The following is a 17,737-nucleotide window of genomic DNA, read 5'->3' on the forward strand; positions in this document are numbered from 1 at the left end:
AGTCGACTCCAAGGCAGCTCTACATCAAAAAGACAAAAGACAGTGTTTCGGAAACTGAGAGCCGAGTCGACTCCGGGGAAGTTCGAGTCGACTCCAAGACTGGACGAGGCAAAAGACAGAAGATAGGGAGTTCGGGCTCTGAGCGCCGAGTCGACTCCCAGGATTGTCGAGTCGACTCGAGTGGACCAAATTCAAAAATAGATCCACGGACTCCATGGGATGAGCCGACTCTGAGAAAGCCAAGTCAGCTCCAGAAGTTGGCGAGTCGACTCCAGGTCAAGACGAGTCGACTCCCAGTCTAAGAGGCTACTTTAATTCAAATCCGAAACAGTTGCCGAGTCGACTCCAGAAAAGCATGAGTCGACTCCCGCTACAGCCGAGTCGACTCCTGATCGCGCGAGTCGACTCCAACCCACCAACGGACACATTGTCAGGGTGTACAGAGTGTGCAGAACGGGCAGAAAAAGCTCTCTAACGGCTAGTTTCCGTGGGGGTTGGTTTAAATAGCCACAGAGGACTGTAGCAAAGAAGGGAACAACCATTCCACTCCAAGTAATCAAGCTTTCAATCTCTGTAACTTGTTCTTCAACGAAAAAGAGGGAAGAGCAGCATTAACTGCATCCACCTACTTCTTTCCAACATTGAAAGAGCCTTCTCCTGCATTCAAGTCGACTACACATTCAAGAGGAGACCCGAAGTTCAAGAAGCCCTTCCTCTTCTCCAACTTAAAAGCGTTTGAGGGCTCTTAACTTCGTTATTGTTCATATTGCCATTTATCTGCTTTTGAGAAGCTGTATTTTTCTGTTTGTTCTTTTCATCTACACATTGTCTTTGCTTGGTTCAATCGGGGGATTGAATCAAGGGTATAGAGGTTGGTTGGTGAGCCGAGTGTAAAACCAACGTGTAAGGGTTCGATGTGATCCCGGGAAAACAATCGAGGTTGGTTCTAGTCGGTGAGCCTGGAAAAACCGACCGAGTTCGTTGTGAGCTCGTAAAACAACAAGTTTGGTTGTGAGCTTGGAAAACAACCGGCTGTAATCCAAGGGGTTATAGTGAATTCCCAAGTGAGACTTGGGGAGTGGACGTAGGAGCAAGGGTTAGCTCCGAACCACTATAAAACTTGGTGTTTGTGATTGATTGTCTCTCTTTCTTTTACTCTCATATCACTCACAGCACATAGCAATTAATCGAACAACTTGCAATAGCTTTAATTAGTCATCCACATCGTTTTAAATTGTAAGATTATTTTAAAACCCAATTCACCCCCCCTCTTGGGTTGTCTATCTGGGCAACAGGATTCTTACAAATTTTGCCTGATATACTGGATTGAATTCATTAGTATAACATAAAATATACTCAAATGCTTTGGTCTCATCAAAATCAAATTGGGGTATTATCAATCACTCCACAATGCGGGATGCTGGGAGACTTCATGGGCTCGGGCGGACGCTGGGATATGGGGTCGCATGCGGGAGATTGCGGATGGATGAAGCCGCGGATGGTGCTGGGAGACGCGTGAGGCGGATGAAATCTGGCTGAGGGGATGCGGGAGATCAGATCACAGATCCACTGCGGGCTTTTGGATCCTCTCGGATGATGAAACTAGGCCCTTAGTGGATCCATCTTGCATTGCCTCCAGATGGCTGCCAAGTGTCGCTCGAGTGAAGTGTACTTGACCAGATTCAATTATGCTTCAGCATGATCAGGTTCGGGGTCATGCATCATCCCAATCTGTACCAAATACGCATCTTAGCTCTAATTTACGATCACCTACATCCAACAAAAATATAATATTAACTCAGCGATTTTATCGTGATATGTTGGCAGTAATACTAATTTAAGCAGCATGTAGATCGCACTTTTGTGCTCTCATCAATGGGTATGAACCCGAACTCGGGGTGCTAGGCACTTCTGTAGGATCAGCCATGGGAGAATATTAAAATTTAATTTTTTTATACATATATTGTGATGAATTTTAAATGAAAAATATGATTTTTGGATATTAGGTTCTGCGAGGGATTTACGAAATTAATTGGATTTATTGTAGATCGCGTTCGCAAGGTAAGTGATGTAACCTCTTTTCTAGATTTATCGATAAACTATATATATGTTTTACGAATCGAATTATTCGTGATTTCGAATTTGATGAATGGATTTTATGTATATTTTTAGAATATTGTATGACTCTGATTGAACGTATTTGCTTCTGATTTGAATTGTATTTAATTGCTCTAACATTGTGCCTTTCGGCTGGAGCACTAAATATAATGTAAGAAAAGATAATAACTTGAAATAGATTCAGACTTGCAGTCGGGCTATGTTGAGGACCCTGCCAATGGGGGCTAATACGTTGCTACCGCAAGAAGAATAGATGGTGATATGACCCTGCCACAGGAAACATGTGGTCATAGTTCCTGGCTGTTGAGTTGAATCTGATAAAATTGAAAGAAACTAAAATATGAACGATATTTGGTTTTGACACTGCATGTTTTCATGACTGAAATATAAAAAAGAGAACTAATTGAACTTCGACCTGGCCATGTTGAGGACCCGCCAATGGGGGTAGATACGTTGGCAATTAACTATCCTGAAGGACTCACCGCAAGAAGATTAGCCGGTGTTGATGACCCTGCCACAGGAAATATGTGGTTATAGTCCAGGATCGACAAGATAAATTGAATATGTGAAAAAATCTCGAAATTGTGAAAAGAATCTTAAGAATTTAAGAAATATTTGACTTGTATTTTGGAACTGCATATATATCTATTTTCTATATATTATTGCCTGATTTATCTAGTAAGAGTGTTCATTACTTACTGGGCTGTCTAGCTAATTATACAATTTCTTTACTATTTTTACAGATTCGAAGAATTAGCTCGATCCGAAATTTTACATAATGGGAGAGCGACTAGAAGAGCTGAGGGACAAGTTATCTTAGATTGGGATTTATTTAAATTGATATTTTATCTTAGACTATTACTAGACTTGTGAGACATTGTAAGTTGTGTTAGTTAAAGAAATAAAGTTTGCATAATATTAGTTAAAATATTTCTGCTGCCTGATTTAATATTGTGATAAGATGCCTTGCATTCTCATGGGGAGAGTTTCCTACGGGTGTGCGGCGGTTGGTGCGGACCCTCGGCTCGCGATCTCGGGCCGGGGGCGTGAAACTTTGAATCGATTGAAAGAAAGAAAACCCATGCCAACCTAGATGCTAGAGTAGAGAGAAGAAATATAAGATATAAGGACTAACAACGAAACCCAAAAACCTCAATCTTTGATCAAAAAAAGTCTAATCTTTGAAGAAACTCATCAGCAACAAAAATTGCAAGCAAAGATTGCTTGTTGCCTTGTTGGAACTTGGAAGTGCCCAATATGGTGTGGCTACATCCAGCAACTATGACTCCTTTGTCCACCCAATGATGGACTTCATAATGAAGAGGCTCGAAGTCATCATGATGTAGAAAAGGTTTAGCCAGCTGGGTGGCCTTCAACTCGATAGGGAGGTGAGGGCATTGGTCAATTATGTCTCTGAGATGTCACAGAGACCTATGCAAGACAAATTTGCCCAGGTCTCTCAGATGACGACCATTCTAAACTTCGAAAGGATGTCTGAGAATTTGGACTTCTGGGGAGAAAATGACATAGAATCGACTTCAAACCTAAAACCATTGCTGCTCTGCGGTTGTAAAGTCATAGTTTCATCTGCAAACCATGCTTAAATCGTGTTCAAAGATAAAACAAACAAACAAACAAAAAAAAAAGCCAGCCTCAACTCAATCCAAAGCATGATCAAAAGCATGAAGAACCCCAAAACTCTCCAGAAAAAACCAAATACAAGAAAAAAGATCCATTCTTTATCATATGAACGCCAAAAAGAAGAACAAAAAAACAACACTGAATGACAAAAATAAGGTGTGAGAACCAAATGCTCTTACTGACCTCAAATGAAACTATTCTCTCCTTCAGCGGCCCCTGGTATCTCATTCCTCCAAATCTAATATATTTGAGAGAAGACAAAGAAAGAAAGCATTAAAAAAACTGGATTTTTAAGACTCTGGCAGCAGAAAGAGGGGGATTCAATCGCTAAAAGATTAATCTGTTGACTGTGGACAATCCAAACAAAACTCGGATCAAAGACTTAGAGAGACAGGTATAAATTTCAATATAAAGGAAGGATTCGGAGGATAAACCTCCGCCATCTGGCGTAACAAACCCTGGTGGCTGGGATTCAGTACTTCAAATATTCAAATAAATGGTGTTTCCCCTTTCCAGCTGCATGTGGGAAATCATATACAGCTGCATTAACTATTCACAACTGCATTCCAACTTTATTTGCGGTGGGCGGTGGGCTTTCTTTGGGCTAGAGCCTTAGCAGTCACCTAAGGGTTGAGCCGGCCCTGCTGGTGTCCGAGACCTCATGGTATTGACTACTGTAAGCTGCTCTAGAGAGCTCTATGTACATGCCAATTTGTATGGCTTTGTGATCATCATTTATGAATCTTCGTGAAGAACCTCCACAATAATATGGGTTTCAAAACATCATCATAGAAAGAGGTACCTTATGTTTAATAACTTCTTCTTGTTTTTTTTTTTGGTATGATAACTTGTTATTATTATTTTTTAAAAAAAATTCTACAAATAATAACTTTTCTTTTAACAATAATAAGGTAAAATAGTAGTATTTATACGAAGCCAGGCCGGGTCAATACTGCTAGGCCCAACATCACGATAAGCCAGCCCGGCCGAAGAATGAAAGGCCGAAAGCTTGCTTCGAAAGAAAAAAAAAGATAGCAAAGCCCTATTGGACTTAGAGGTGGAGACAGGCTCTTCCTTTGTCCCGAACTCCGGCGGGGGCTAGAAAAACTAGGCTCCATTAGCAATTTAACGACCCTGCTCCCCCTTCATGAGCCGTACCATCGATCTTGAGCCTCCACCACCAAAAATTGCCACCAGTTTCTCTTCCTTCCTCTTCATTTTCTTCTTCGGGAAGACATCAACGTGTTGGCTACAAAACCTCGCCGGAGACGAGGTATAAAGCACCCCAATCCTATCTATTTTCTTCTTCGGCCTTACTTCTTCTTTACTAAGCCACTGCTAGTTAGATTTTGTCGAGGATTTTGATGATACAAAATAATTGAACTAAATGATGAATAATCTATTGCATTAAGTTTGATTGATTAATTTTAAAAAACCAAGAAGAAAGCTTTTAGTAACTCTTAAATAAAGATTATCCATCTAAAGCTCTACATCAAGAAACATTATTCTAAAAAGGCCATGAAACAATTCTTGCAAACTCACATGTAAATATAAAAAATTTCCTTCTGAGCTATTCAAGAGTCGACCCTAGCACACTATTACTTTTATGAGCCGACTCTGACATATTGCGAGTCAACCTCAGAATAGTCTCAAAAGATAGACAAAAAGCCGTAAAATTTATCATATTGGTGAGTCGACAGATGAAGAACATAGGCCAATTCCAATCTAACAGGAGTCGACCTTAGAGACAAGATGAGTCGACTCTTAAATGACCATAGAGAAAAACCAGAGAGATAAAAAATTCATCACTTTGGCGAGTCGACCTATGAAAAACATGAGCCGACTCTAATCAAATAAAAGTCGATCCTGAACTACTACAGCAAAAAGATAGAGAGCAGTAAAACTAAGTCCGTTGAAAAGTCTATCCATAAAAACAACGAGTCGACTGCTGTTATTAGATGAGTAGACTCCTGAACTGGAAGAGCCAACTCCACAATGTTCATAGAAGAAAGACAAAGCATAGGCAAAACAATAGCAAGCTCGAGTCGACTCCTGAAGATCACAAGTTGACTCTTAGAGATCACGAGTTCACCCTTGAAAATGACTTGTGAATGTAAATGATTTCTAAACATGTTCTGACTACAACTAAGAAGTTCTGAAAAGTTCTAAACATAATACAGATGTCTTGTGAACGTAAAAGTTATCATTTCCATGTATGATCTTAACACAATGTATTTCCTCTTAATATCTTGTGAATGTAGTTGTCTTGAACAATTAATGTATTCTCTATGTCTGTTGAACAATTCAGTACATATGGGTTCGATAAAAGCAGAAATGAGTTTCGTCATGTATGGATCTGATTTTGTGTTCATGTATGGATGTAGGTTTGTTCAATGTGATTTCCATTGACCGAGTTACAAAGTGCAAACTGAATGTTCAATATGTTGAACATTCTATGTTTGTTGTGAACTAAAATGTGAACTGAATGTTAGTTGTGAAGTGTGAACTGAAATCTGAACTGAATGTTATTTGTGAAGTGCGAACTGAATGTTCAGTATGCAGAACTAAATGTTAGTTTGTTCAGTGTGTTGACCTAAATGTGTGTTCGATGCATATTGATTCAATGTTCAAGCTTCAAGGTATGGAACTTTTGTTAGTGCATAACAGAATTTGTTTAGCTTCAATTTGTTCAGGCGTCAGTGCATAACAGCATTTGTCCATAATATTTCCATGTATGGGACTGAATATTAGTTCCATCCATTGAACAACTGGGCACCACTTGGCTTTTATTCATGAAAGCAGAAGTGAATGAGAAAGATTTTAGGGGGGACAGAGTTTACACAACAAGCAACAAAACAAGGCAACTGATTTCCAATTGAGTATAACTGAAACACAATCCAGTTATAATCGAAAATTATTTACAATTAAACACAAGGAACTGATTTCCATTGTTATTGCAAGTTTTCTAAGAAGTTGACATATTGTCATGGTAAGTAAGGTCGAGAAATAGATGTGTTAGGCCTATATGCTAATAAAATCACAATAATTATGAACATCCAAGACGAGGACACAAATCTGCAACATCTTCATCCCTCTCGCAACTTTTTTTCCCTTAAGACTGATTATTTTTTAGCTCAGCGAGATAACTTTCAAGTAGAAATTTCTCTCTTTCTGCACTTTCCTTCTCAATCTGAATCAGTCGCTTCTCATGCTCCAACTTATCAATTCTTTTTTGTAACTTGCTGATTATCTTGATTGCATATCCAGTCCCCATTGGATCCAACTATTAGTAGTTACAACCTCCATCAACTTGTAACAATGATTGATTAGTCTCGGTCTTGACTCTCCTTTTCTTTCCCACAGGAACGAAAATGAACTAAATCAATTTCCTTACATCAAAATTAGGGTACGCCCAAAACCTCCTTTCTTGATTGGCACACGACCATGATGTCTTTACCATGGCTGCAAGATGATAGACATATTCTCGGACCTCCACTACCAAGGCCAGATGCATCTCCTTTCCAATTCTAGAGATTGAAGAACAGACTTCCATCTTAGAGAGACAAAAAGAGCCAAGGAGATATTGAGATAGAGAAAAAGAGAGCAAGAGGGACTAAAAGACTTGTTTGTTAATATTTTTTTACAGAAATTTCGGCGCTAGTTAGGTATTTTGGCGCCTGGACTCCACGTCAGATTCCATCTCTTTTTTTTAAAAAAACCCATATTACATAATTACCTTGAGATCATTTGCCACATAGACACCTATGATGAACTTGGACCCTTATTAAGAGGAGGTTGAGCCATATTGTAAACAATATGATAAATACAAAATTGATATTACATCAATTAGACACGTCAAAAAGTAGTATTTGCAATTTCTTATAAGATGCATGTTTTTTTTTTTAAGCCTATAACTAACCCAAGCGAAGACCAACCCGAGCTAATATGGAGACCCATCCCAAGTTTTGGTACTCGACCTGTAATCCGACCCAGTCCGAGCCGAAAACCAGAGGGCAAACAAATCCAGTAATTTGGCAGCAGCGGCAGCGGCGGCGGCGAAGGAGATCGCGCAAACCGAGCTCGGTAGCTGGCTATCGGATCTCGACCTGCTTCTCCTCTTTCTCCATTGGGTACTCCTCTCCCCTGTCTCTCTCTCTTCTCGCAAGATTTAATCCCGTTTTCTAGGGTTCAGATCTACCGTACTCTCCATTCTTAGGGATCCGATCTTTCCAATCCCCAACATTCCCTCTTGCCTCTCAATCCCCCATTCGAGCAATCCTTCAATCGAAACCCATAAAAAACCCCCAAGAAACCCTGATGTCCTCCTAGGTCTCCCAATTGACCTCTGGGCATCCAGATTCTGGCTCTGCCCAACCAGCCCTCAGGCCTTTCCAGATCCCGATTTCCTGAAATGGGCCGTCCTCGCCTCCAGAATTCCGCCATCAACCCCATCGAGGAGGAACCGGCGGCAGAGTCCCCCGATGCCGCCGCCTCCTCGCCGGCCTGGGGCGGCGGCGGTCACCACGCCGCCCTCGCCTGCATGATCAACTCGGAGGTGAGCGCCGTCCTCGCCGTGATGCGCCGCAACGTCCGATGGGGCGGCCGTTATGCCTCCGCGGCCGATGACCACCATCTGGAGCACTCCCTCGTCCAGTCCCTCAAGTCCCTCCGCCGGCAGGTCTTCTCCTGGGGGGACGCCCGCCGCCCCTGGTGCGCCGTCGACCCCTCGGCCTACCTTCGCCCGTTCCTCGACGTGATCCGCTCCGACGAGACCGGCGCTCCCATCACCAGCGTCGCGCTCTCATCCATCTACAAGATCCTGACCCTCGATGTGCTCGACCCGGGGGCTCCCGGTGCCGACGCTGCTGTCCACGCGGTCGTCGATGCCGTCACGAGCTGCCGGTTCGAGGTGACCGACCCTGCCTCGGAGGAGGCTGTGCTGATGAAGATCCTGCAGGTGTTGCTCGCATGCATGAGGAGCCGGGCGTCGTCTCTGCTGAGCAACCAGCATGTCTGCACGATCGTGAACACGTGCTTCCGTGTCGTCCACCAAGCTGGTACCAAGGGGGAGCTGCTGCAGAGGTTCTCCCGCCACACGATGCACGAGCTCATCCGGTGCATCTTCTCACACCTGCCTGATGTTGGAGATGGCACAGAGCCGCTTTCCATCAGATCAGAGGTACTGGTTCTGTACTTGCTGAAAAAAATCCCTCTATTTGCTGATTCTTCTCTTTAACAAGTATATCATAATATCAAGTTTTGGGCTTTATTGTGTAGATCGGTGGGGTCGACAAGGATCAGGCCTTCGGGATCAAGCAGGTGGAGAATGGAAATGGCAGCGGGACTGTGATGGGCTCGGGAGATGATAATGCTTTAGGGGTGGAGGTGCCCAATGGTGTGAGAATCATGGTGGAGCCTTACGGGATTGCTTGCATGGTAGAGATTTTTCACTTCTTGTGCTCTCTTCTGAACATTGGTGAACAAATTGGATTAAGTCCTAGGTCAAACACTATTGCTTTTGATGAGGATGTGCCACTTTTTGCTCTTGGGTTGATCAATTCAGCCATTGAGTTGGGAGGGCCTTCGATATGTAAGCACCGAAAACTGCTAGCTTTGATACAGGATGAGCTGTTCCGGAATCTGATGCAGTTCGGCCTGTCTATGAGCCCACTGATTCTTTCGATGGTTTGTAGCATTGTTCTGAATCTTTACCATCACTTGCGGACAGAACTGAAATTGCAGCTCGAGGCATTCTTCTCTTGTGTGATCTTGAGGCTTGCACAGAGCCGGTATGGGGCTAGCTACCATCAGCAGGAGGTTGCCATGGAGGCTCTTGTGGACTTCTGCAGGCAGAAGACTTTTATGCCAGAGATGTATGCTAACTTTGACTGTGACATAACTTGCACCAACGTGTTTGAAGATCTTGCCAACCTTCTTTCAAAGAGTGCATTCCCAGTGAACTGCCCATTGTCGTCAATGCATGTTCTTGCCTTGGATGGTCTGATTGCAGTGATTCAGGGAATGGCTGAGAGAATAGGCAATGCACCTCCACGTTCAGAAGAACCAGTGGAGCTCAAGGAATATACTCCATTTTGGACAGTCAAGTGTGAGAACTGTTCTGATCCTGACCATTTGGTTAAGTTTGTTAGGCGCAGGAAGTACATCAAGAGGAGGCTAATGATTGGTGCTGATCACTTCAACAGGGACCCAAAGAAGGGGTTGGAGTTTCTGCAAGGAACCCATCTCTTGCCTGAGAAGCTTGATCCTCAGAGTGTTGCATGCTTTTTCAGATACACAGCTGGCTTGGATAAGAACCTTGTCGGGGATTTCTTGGGCAACCATGATGAGTTTTGTGTTCAGGTGCTTCACGAATTTGCTGGGACCTTTGATTTCCAGGACATGAATCTAGACACTGCTTTGAGGCTCTTTCTGGAGACCTTCCGGCTGCCAGGTGAGTCACAGAAGATACAGAGGGTTCTTGAGGCTTTCTCAGAGAGATACTTTGAACAGTCACCGCAGATTCTTGCCAACAAGGATGCTGCCCTCCTGTTGTCATACTCGCTTATAATGCTCAACACGGATCAGCACAATGTGCAGGTGAAGAAGAAGATGACTGAAGAGGACTTCATTCGGAACAACCGCCATATTAATGATGGCCATGACCTCCCAAGGGAATTCTTGTCAGAGCTCTACCACTCAATTTGCAGGAATGAGATAAGAACCATCCCAGACCAAGGTGTTGGTTTTCTTGAGATGTCTCCCAGCCGTTGGATTGACTTGATGAGGAAGTCGAAGAAAACATCTCCATACATTGTCTGTGATTCTCGGCCATACCTTGATCATGATATGTTTGCCATCATGTCGGGCCCCACCATTGCTGCTATATCCGTGGTGTTTGATTATGCAGAACACGAAGAAGTTTTTCTAACATGTGTAGATGGCTTCTTGGCTGTCGCAAAGATATGTGCCTTCCATCATCTTGAAGATGTATTGGATGATCTAGTTGTGTCCCTCTGCAAATTTACAACCCTTTTGAATACATCTTTGGTTGAGGAACCAGTTACAGCCTTTGGTGATGACACAAAAGCTAGATTGGCAGCAGAGACAGTTTTCACCATAGCTAATAGGTATGGAGACCATATACGCACTGGCTGGAGAAATATACTGGATTGCATCTTAAGGATGCACAAGCTAGGCCTTCTTCCTGCCCGTGTTGCAAGTGATGCATCTGATGATTCGGAATTGCCTTTGGATCCGATTCATGGAAAGCCTGCTCCCAGCTCACTTTCCACGTCTCATGTTCCAGCTATGGGTACCCCTCGTAGATCCTCAGGGTTAATGGGAAGGTTTAGCCAGCTTTTATCTCTTGACACAGAAGAACCGAGATCGCAGCCAACCGAACAGCAACTCGCTGCTCATCAAAGAACTCTTCAAACAATACAGAAGTGCCACATAGACAGTATATTCACAGAGAGCAAGTTTTTACAGGCTGATTCACTGTTGCATCTTGCCAGGGCACTTATTTGGGCAGCTGGTCGGCCTCAGAAGGTCACCAGCTCACCCGATGATGAAGACACAGCAGTTTTTTGCTTGGAGCTGCTAATTGCCATTACGCTGAACAACCGTGACAGAATTGTGCTTCTCTGGCAGGGTGTTTATGAGCACATTGCCAATATAGTTCAGTCCACTGTGATGCCATGTGCACTTGTGGAGAAGGCAGTTTTTGGACTACTCCGCATATGCCAAAGGTTACTGCCCTACAAAGAGAATCTGGCTGATGAGCTCCTAAGGTCACTGCAGTTGGTTCTGAAGCTTGATGCCCGTGTGGCAGATGCTTATTGCGAGAACATCACACAAGAAGTTACACGCTTGGTGAAGGCAAATGCTACCCATATAAAATCTCAGATGGGTTGGCGTACCATCACATCCTTGCTTTCCATCACAGCTCGCCATCCAGAGGCTTCAGAAGTAGGGTTTGAGGCATTGGTGTTTATCATGTCTGACGGGGCTCAACTTACACCGGCCAACTTTATTCTCTGTGTAGAAGCCTCAAGGCAGTTTGCAGAATCTCGGGTTGGACTGACAGATAGATCTGTCCGTGCATTGGATCTGATGGCGGAGTCCCTGAATTCTTTAGTTCTCTGGTCCCGCGAGACTAGGGAAGCGGTTGAGGATGCTGAGAGAATATCCGAAGGAATCAAGGAGATGTGGCTCAGGTTAGTGCAAGCACTGAGAAAAGTGTGCCTGGATCAGAGAGAGGAAGTGAGGAATCATGCACTGTTGTCATTGCAGAGATGCCTGGTAGGAGCAGAAGGAATTTCTCTCTCATCCTCATCTTGGACACAGGCTTTCGATCCTGTTATATTCACAATGATGGATGACTTGCTGGAGGTTGCTCAAAATCATTCACAGAAAGATTACCGGAACATGGAGGGAACCCTTTTGCATGCCATGAAGTTACTCTCCAAGGTCTTTTTGCATCTATTACAAGAACTCTATGGACTGAGCACCTTCTGCAAGCTATGGCTGGGAGTTCTTAGCTGGATGGAGAAGTACATGAAGGTTAAGGTGAGAGGCAAGAGGAGTGAGAAGCTGCAAGAATTGATTCCAGAACTCCTCAAAAACACATTGCTTGTGATGAAAACACGTGGGATCCTTGCAAGGAAGAGCACGATAGGTGGGGATAGTTTGTGGGAGTTAACATGGCTTCATGTAAACAACATCGCTCCATCTTTGCAGTCAGAAGTGTTTGCAGGACAGGAATTAGAGCAGGAGGTGCATGCTAAGCAAAGGGAATCTGGTACTCCTTTACAACCTGATGGCAATAGTTCTGGGTCACCAGCTGGGGCATCAGCAGATCAGTCTGGAGGCTGAGCTTTTGTTCGATGAGTTTGATTTGTACAAGACTAATGAAAGTCTTCCATGAAGCAAAATTTAGTGGTCATCTGCCACAAATTAAAGAGGAAATGGATTGGTGAGTACCCTTCTGGTATCATATATATATATATATATTGCGTGGTTTCTTGTAATTTTTTGACCACCAGCTACTCTTATCTGGTTTATTATGGGTATCATCACTTTTCCTTCCATGAGAGCATGTTAGATCTTAGTTTGGCTGCTGCAAATGAGGCTTAGTTTTTCTTTTCTTGTTTCTTTGTGAGTATTTGCAATTATTCATTGAAACAGTGGATGTCCTAAAATTTCATTGTTGGAGGATCTAGTTGAAATTAGAATCCGGATAAATTCTGGGTTGCCAAAGCAAGCTAGACAACCGGGTAGTGTTTTGAAAATGGCAGCGATGACTGCTTACACTACCTGCTTAGGCACTGACCTTAGCATTTTGCATCATATCTAAGCATGGAGGATGAGACCAGTTGAGTAATTAGGGTTGGATGTTGCCAAGTTTATACTTCCCATTAACTTATCTCATCTGATTGAAACAATGATGTTTCCTTTGTTGGATTATAACTATTTTTCAGGTTTCTTATATTTGTTATTATTTTTATTACCTTTTGAGCTTGCATGACCTCCAGGTGCCCACCTATTCAGCTGCCTAGCAACTAGGCTCTAGGCAGGCTCCTAGCTGCTTTTCTGGTGCCTACGATCTTTTAAAATATTGCAACTAATTTGACCTGAGTTATCATGTTGCTTCTGAAGAGTAGGTTTGGATGATAATACTAGTGCACAAGCATAAGTGGTCAAGTGCAAGCCATGTTTTATTGTGAACGACTCATCTTAGATCACAATTGGTAAGATTATAACTTCAGCTTGCGATGTTGTATTTTTTGTTATGTTTGCATTAACGGTTGATGTCTTAGGTATTGATATGTTAAGATTGAGTCTGCCTATATTGCCACATTCTGTGGAGGGAGTCTGTCAGTTGGCAGTTGCCAGTCTTAATTTTATAGACCCTATCAAGATTTATATACATAGTATTGGATAGATATATATGGTGGAACTTAAGTCATAATGCAGTGATCATTATCATATGTTTTCAGCATTACAGAACATGCAAAATATCATTGTGAAAAGAACGAACGAAAGAAAAGAAACAGTATGGATGAAACTGATAAGGTACAGTCGGTAATGTAGTTCCACAGATACTACTATATCTTCGTGATATACAATGTAATAGTTATTGGTGGGCAAATTTTTTGCAAAAGTTCAGTTAAAACTGGTACACTTGGAGCTGTCGTGAGGTTGAAGGTCCTAACGTGAGAGGTAGTATGGAATCTGGTTGAAGGCATTGGCTCCGATAAAATGGGATGACTAATGATTTATATAACAGTGTAGAGCAGAAGATTTTATGTTTTTTCTTTTCTTGGTAGAACATGTTCTCAACAAGTCTGTTGGCTATATGAAAGAATTCTGAACGTCCAGAAGGGGCGTACACACACTTTACATTACTGCATTGATGCATTGGTTGCTTATTTTTATCTGTTTAAAAGCTTTTACGCTGTGGATTGCTATTATATTGTAGCTACAAGGTCAGATGAGAAAATTTTCTTCAGGTACACCTCAAAAGTCATGTTTGGATGACTCTATGATGTCAGAGTCTGCATTTTGGTCTTGGACCGGCAGTTTGACTTGATTAGTAATTGCCTAACTGCTTGGCAATACTTAATTGATAAAACAAGGCTTCTAGTAATAGCTGAAGAATATGTGAAGTTCCTTTTCTCATGTAAGTTCCTCACTTTTCTGAATTTAGCATAGCAAAATAATATGGTCGCCGTATTTTTACAGACTTAGGTTTCTCTTCTTTTGCTTCACGTAAAGAAAAATCATGGAGGTGAGCAGAACAAATTCCCATTCTTTTGGTTCAAAATTCACGTCTCAAACTTATTTCTTCATAAAAACATGAAAACTCAGTCTAATAGTATGCATAACACAATTTGCAATTGCTGCACTTTGTAAATTATAATATATTGTTGATGCTGCTCGAACTTGAAAAGGTTGTTATACCCTTATGGAAATGTTATTAGTATGTATAGTTGTGTGTGGCTGACTTATAGTTGTGTTAGTATGAATATATTTGAAACGTCAGGATACGTTACTTTTGGTTAACTCAGCTGTGGCTGATATTGCAGCAAAATTCTGCTACCCTTAAGCTTGCAACTTCTGTGCAAGGCCTGGTCTCAGCATTATATCCTCATATCAGTCATTGCAGCATTTGGTTATCAACATAAAAAGAGGCATGACCCATTCAGAACTTGAGAGATCAATTTACCGCATGCTTTCCTGTGTTCCCACATGGTTTATAACTTTACCTCTACCTCAGAAACGATTTATTTCATCTTTCTAGACTTATGTGCTAACCTCTCAGCTGGTTCGTGAACTTGATAATAAGTGGGACACCGTCTTTTTCCATTCGACATTTCTATCTTTCCATACCAAATTGTAATGGAACGTGCATCATGTATTGGTTGGACTGCCCCATGAGATCGACACACTATAAATGAGAGAATGCTAGTGTGCCTCCCCATCGAGGTGTATGAAATATGTGGCTAGGTTTAAGTAGTGTTCTTTAAAATGGATGAGTTGGCATGGGCTGCATCCAATCCACTGGTCAAAGAAGAAACAATAAGTGGCATCATGTTTCAGCGAAGTACATGGGCTTAGAAGTTTCAGGCCGCGTTAGATATGGTTTCTATTTTTCATTTTTAAAAAAATTAGAAACAGAAAATCTGTTTTTATTTTTTTCAAAATTTTTACAATAGAAAATAAGTTCGGTTCCCTCTCTCTGCTTTTACTTTTTTTTTAATAATAAAGCCTATTATTTGATAGATAAATATTATTATAATTATTATATTATATTATTAGTATAGTATATTCTATATCTAGGAAACTCTTCCTGAAATTTTTTTCTCAAGTCTATCCATCAGTCAGTGGCTGGGGCTTATATCTTATAATTAGAATAAGAAAGAAATATTTTATTGATTTGTTTAAAATATTATTATAATTATTATAGTATTATATATTAATATTACTCTATTATAACTATAATATTATATGATATTATATGTTGTGATAAATATTTAGTATTGTAACTAATATTATAATTATATATTATATAATTATGTTATAGTTATTATGATATACTAATTATATTATTATAATTATGATATAACAATATATTAATATGTATTATATATTATATGATTATAATTATAACATTATATATTTAATAATATTATCATATTATGTAATAATAATAATTCTAATAATTATGATTATAATTATAATATTCATAAAATTATATATTATATATTATATATTATTATTTGGTTATTAATTATTATGTATTAATATGTCATATATAATATTATTTACTTTTACAATGATATATAATATGTCATATCATATATGATATTATATATTATATTATATAAGGTAGAAGAGTTTTGCTGAGATTGCGAAGTTGGGTAGTGAGGATGAAAAGGGTAAAAACTTATTTTTTTAAAAAATAAAAGTAAAAAAAATTCACTTTAATTTGTTAGAAATAATAAAAATTATTTTAAAAATAAGAAATAGAAATAGAGTAATCAAATATATTTTCTGAACTGGATTTTATGCCTTTGTTTTAAAAAAAAAAAAAAAGCAAAGAAAAACGATACCAAACGGGTCTTGACAAACAACTAGGCATCTTCCACAGGCGAATTGGGGGATGTGGGAGAGCGGGCAGACAGCGGAATACAAAGAATAGATGTGCCACCGTTTTGGCCGGGCCTGTTGAAACGGTATAATGCATTATTTAAATCCTTGTGTGAAAGAGCAAACATCCTAAACAACAGAAGTCGATGAAAAGTAAATAGGCGACCGTCGACCAAAAAAAAAAAAAAAAAAGCAAATAGACGACACAAGAAATCACATTCGTTCTTACCTAAAGAAAAAAGAGAAGTTTAAAAAAAGGCTGAGCAGCTAAAGGTGCAAATAAAGATTTATCCAAGATATGCTGAATCACAAAGTTAGGAGTACGTACATGTTCACTTGCACTTCCTTATCTACGAGGCATTTGATTTGGCTTTGGCTTGTTCATGTTCACAAACATTTTATTCGGCTTTGTCTTCATTGCCATCGACCACCTGTATCATAAGCAACAAGTTAATGAAGTCCAGCACCATCAAGATTTCTATTCTTATAATAAGCATTGTCACAGATTTCACAAGAAAAAGTGCAACCAAAAAGAAAAATTGAGTACAAAATTAATCTCACCAAGAAATCGAAAATGAATATCAGATTTGTATTTAAAAATAGCGGCGGGTGATTTTGATCCCTTAAATTTTTCGATTTGCTGCTTAGAATCTTCATTTGAATCAATCTCCATAACTTTCTCCTAATCAATTCATTATGTTTATGATTCCCCCTCGTGTTCAATATTGGACAAAGGACCACCGTGATCCGTTCAAGTCTGAAATGGACCCTTTTGCAAAGGTTTAACAAAGATATCGGCTAAAGAGGAGGAAACATTGCGGATAGCTAGCAAGCTTGCAAATACTTGTTCTCGAAGAAGGCACAATATCCCCCTACAACATCAGTGAGAATCTTGCTTTGGATCTGTAGGGGTGCCTAGAAGTAGGCCTCTTTTTTTTTTTTCTATCGTTTTTTGTAGTACATCCAGATAAGAAGATTCTTAACTGAAGGAAACCTATTAAGGTATTACAATAACAAGGAACAAAAAACATCTAGCAATGCATGTAATAACCCACTCCATAGTACATCACCAGGCCTCGGTAGAAAATCTCTATGAAGTGCTTGGCGAGCGACCAATCCGCTGCCTTGTTACCTTCCCTGCCAACGTGAGACGCCATTGCTGATTCGTTTTCCGCATTTTGATGTCCTGTAACAAAGGAGGAAGAACAATATTTTGAACGGGCTGTTATGTAATCCATTGTATAGTTGTAATGAAGTCGGCCTTCATCCCTACTTGCAGAAAACTATCTATGCTTCGTAGTCCATATTTATTCGTCTTCCCTGAAAC

At 40.6% G+C, this 17,737-nt stretch overlaps 1 protein-coding gene and 1 long non-coding RNA gene across 5 annotated transcripts; both read left to right on the forward strand.

The window, feature by feature from the left end:
* The first annotated feature begins 2,004 nt into the window (after window positions 1-2,004).
* LOC120112603 lies at window positions 2,005-3,109 on the forward strand. Its single transcript, XR_005514180.1, has 2 exons — window positions 2,005-2,061; window positions 2,862-3,109. It is a non-coding gene; the product is annotated as an uncharacterized LOC120112603 (long non-coding RNA).
* Window positions 3,110-7,693: 4,584 nt separating this feature from the next.
* LOC103696334 (ARF guanine-nucleotide exchange factor GNOM-like) lies at window positions 7,694-15,195 on the forward strand. Of its 4 annotated transcripts, XR_005514081.1 has the most exons (4): window positions 7,694-8,938; window positions 9,037-12,733; window positions 13,293-13,508; window positions 14,847-15,195. XR_005514081.1 is itself a non-coding variant. In XM_039131904.1 (2 exons), the coding sequence occupies exons 1-2, from the start codon at window positions 8,171-8,173 to the stop codon at window positions 12,631-12,633; spliced, it is 4,365 nt and encodes a 1,454-aa protein (XP_038987832.1). In that variant the 5' UTR covers window positions 7,694-8,170; the 3' UTR covers window positions 12,634-12,910. The 4 variants fall into 4 exon arrangements, 1 of the variants encoding a protein (XP_038987832.1); XR_005514080.1 differs by lacking the exon at window positions 13,293-13,508; XR_005514082.1 differs by lacking the exons at window positions 13,293-13,508; window positions 14,847-15,195 and adding an exon at window positions 14,271-14,654.
* Window positions 15,196-17,737: the final 2,542 nt, after the last annotated feature.

The sequence above is a fragment of the Phoenix dactylifera genome, chromosome 11, assembly GCF_009389715.1.
Source record: "Phoenix dactylifera cultivar Barhee BC4 chromosome 11, palm_55x_up_171113_PBpolish2nd_filt_p, whole genome shotgun sequence".
NCBI classification, from domain to species: Eukaryota; Viridiplantae; Streptophyta; class Magnoliopsida; order Arecales; family Arecaceae; genus Phoenix; species Phoenix dactylifera.

What these genes read in the sequence shown, in the direction of transcription:
- LOC103696334 (XM_039131904.1), top strand. Translation starts at nt 8,171, where the DNA reads ATGGGCCGTCCTCGCCTCCAGAATTCCGCCATCAACCCCATCGAGGAG. An exon ending in CGCTTTCCATCAGATCAGAG is followed by an intron (nt 8,939 to 9,036) that starts GTACTGGTTCTG and finishes TTTATTGTGTAG; the next exon opens with ATCGGTGGGGTCGACAAGGA.